Source organism: Medicago sativa, chromosome 3 (assembly GCF_051527215.1).
Source record: "Medicago sativa cultivar Bolivia chromosome 3, Bolivia_mono, whole genome shotgun sequence".
Classification (NCBI taxonomy): domain Eukaryota; kingdom Viridiplantae; phylum Streptophyta; class Magnoliopsida; order Fabales; family Fabaceae; genus Medicago; species Medicago sativa.
The window spans coordinates 32,088,158-32,089,388 of NC_140751.1; the positions used below are offsets into that span (position 1 = coordinate 32,088,158).

At 44.9% G+C, this 1,231-nt stretch overlaps 1 protein-coding gene across 1 annotated transcript; it reads left to right on the forward strand.

The window, feature by feature from the left end:
- LOC146937184 (uncharacterized) lies at positions 1-717 on the forward strand. The gene has a single exon (XM_085749352.1). The coding sequence runs from the start codon at positions 1-3 to the stop codon at positions 715-717; it is 717 nt and encodes a 238-aa protein (XP_085605478.1).
- The last annotated feature ends 514 nt before the right edge of the window (positions 718-1,231 follow it).

Genomic DNA, 1,231 nt, shown 5'->3' on the forward strand with positions numbered 1-1,231 from the left:
ATGGATTTTCTCGAGCAAGAAAATCAATTGCTCCGTGAAGAAATGGCAGCCATGCAGACTAAGATGGACGAAATGACTGAATTAATGAAAACACTAGCAGCTGCACAGAGTCAACCACCACCTCCTCCTCCTCCTATCAGGACTCTAGCCGAAATTATTTCTACTGGCCCTGAATGGATGTTTTGTGCCAATACTCCGAAGTACTCTACACCGCAACGTTCCGTGCCTTGGTTTCCGCCACTTACTGCTGGTGAAATACTCTGTCCCATTGCTTGTGAAGCTCAGATGCCTACTTTTCAACGTGCAACTCATGTTCCTCAGCAGGTTACGACGTTTCCTCCAGCTGCCGTGACCTACTCAGCACCTGCTGTTCATACTATCCCACCAGAAGAGAAACCCATCTTCCATTCTGGGGGTGTGGGGGCCTATGACAGGGTTGATGACCTACAAGAGAAGTATGATGAGATGCAGCGAGAAATGAGAGCTCTCCGTGGAAAGAAAGTGTTTGGGAAATCTACTTACGATCTTTGCTTGGTGCCAAACATCCAAATACCCCACAAGTTCAAGGTACTAGATTTCGAAAAGTATAAGGGGAACTCCTGTCTTGAGGAACATCTAACAATGTATGTGAGAAAGATGTCTGTCTATGCCAAGGATGATCCGGTCCTTATCTATTACTTTCAAGAGAGTTTGGCTAGTCTTGCCTCAAAGTGGTAGAGGAATCTAGACAAAACAAAGATTCGAACTTTCCATGATTTGTGTGATGCTTTTGTGGAACAATACAGTTATAATGTGGATATGGCCCCAGACCGAAGCGATCTTCAGGTTATGACTTAGGGAGACAAAGAAACATTCAAGGAGTATGCCCAACGATGGACAAATTTTGCTGCCTAGGTCAGCCCGCGTATAGAAGAGAAGGAGATGACCAAACTTTTCTTAAAGACTCTCAATCAGTTCTACTACAAGAAGATCGTCGGAAGTGCGCCTAAAAACTTTGCAGAGATGGTCGGTATGGGTGTACAGCTGGAAGAAGGAGTTCGAGAAGGATGAGTGATCAATGAAAGTGTCACCGCTAGTAGTTCAAAAGAGAAAGACCAGGGAGTGAATATGGTGAAAGACCTCGACGACAGGTTCATCCGCAAGTCAATCCACATAACCAGTCTAAAAAGACACCGCAATATGATCTGATCCCTATGAAATATGCGGAGCTGCTTCCCTTTTTGCTTGAGAG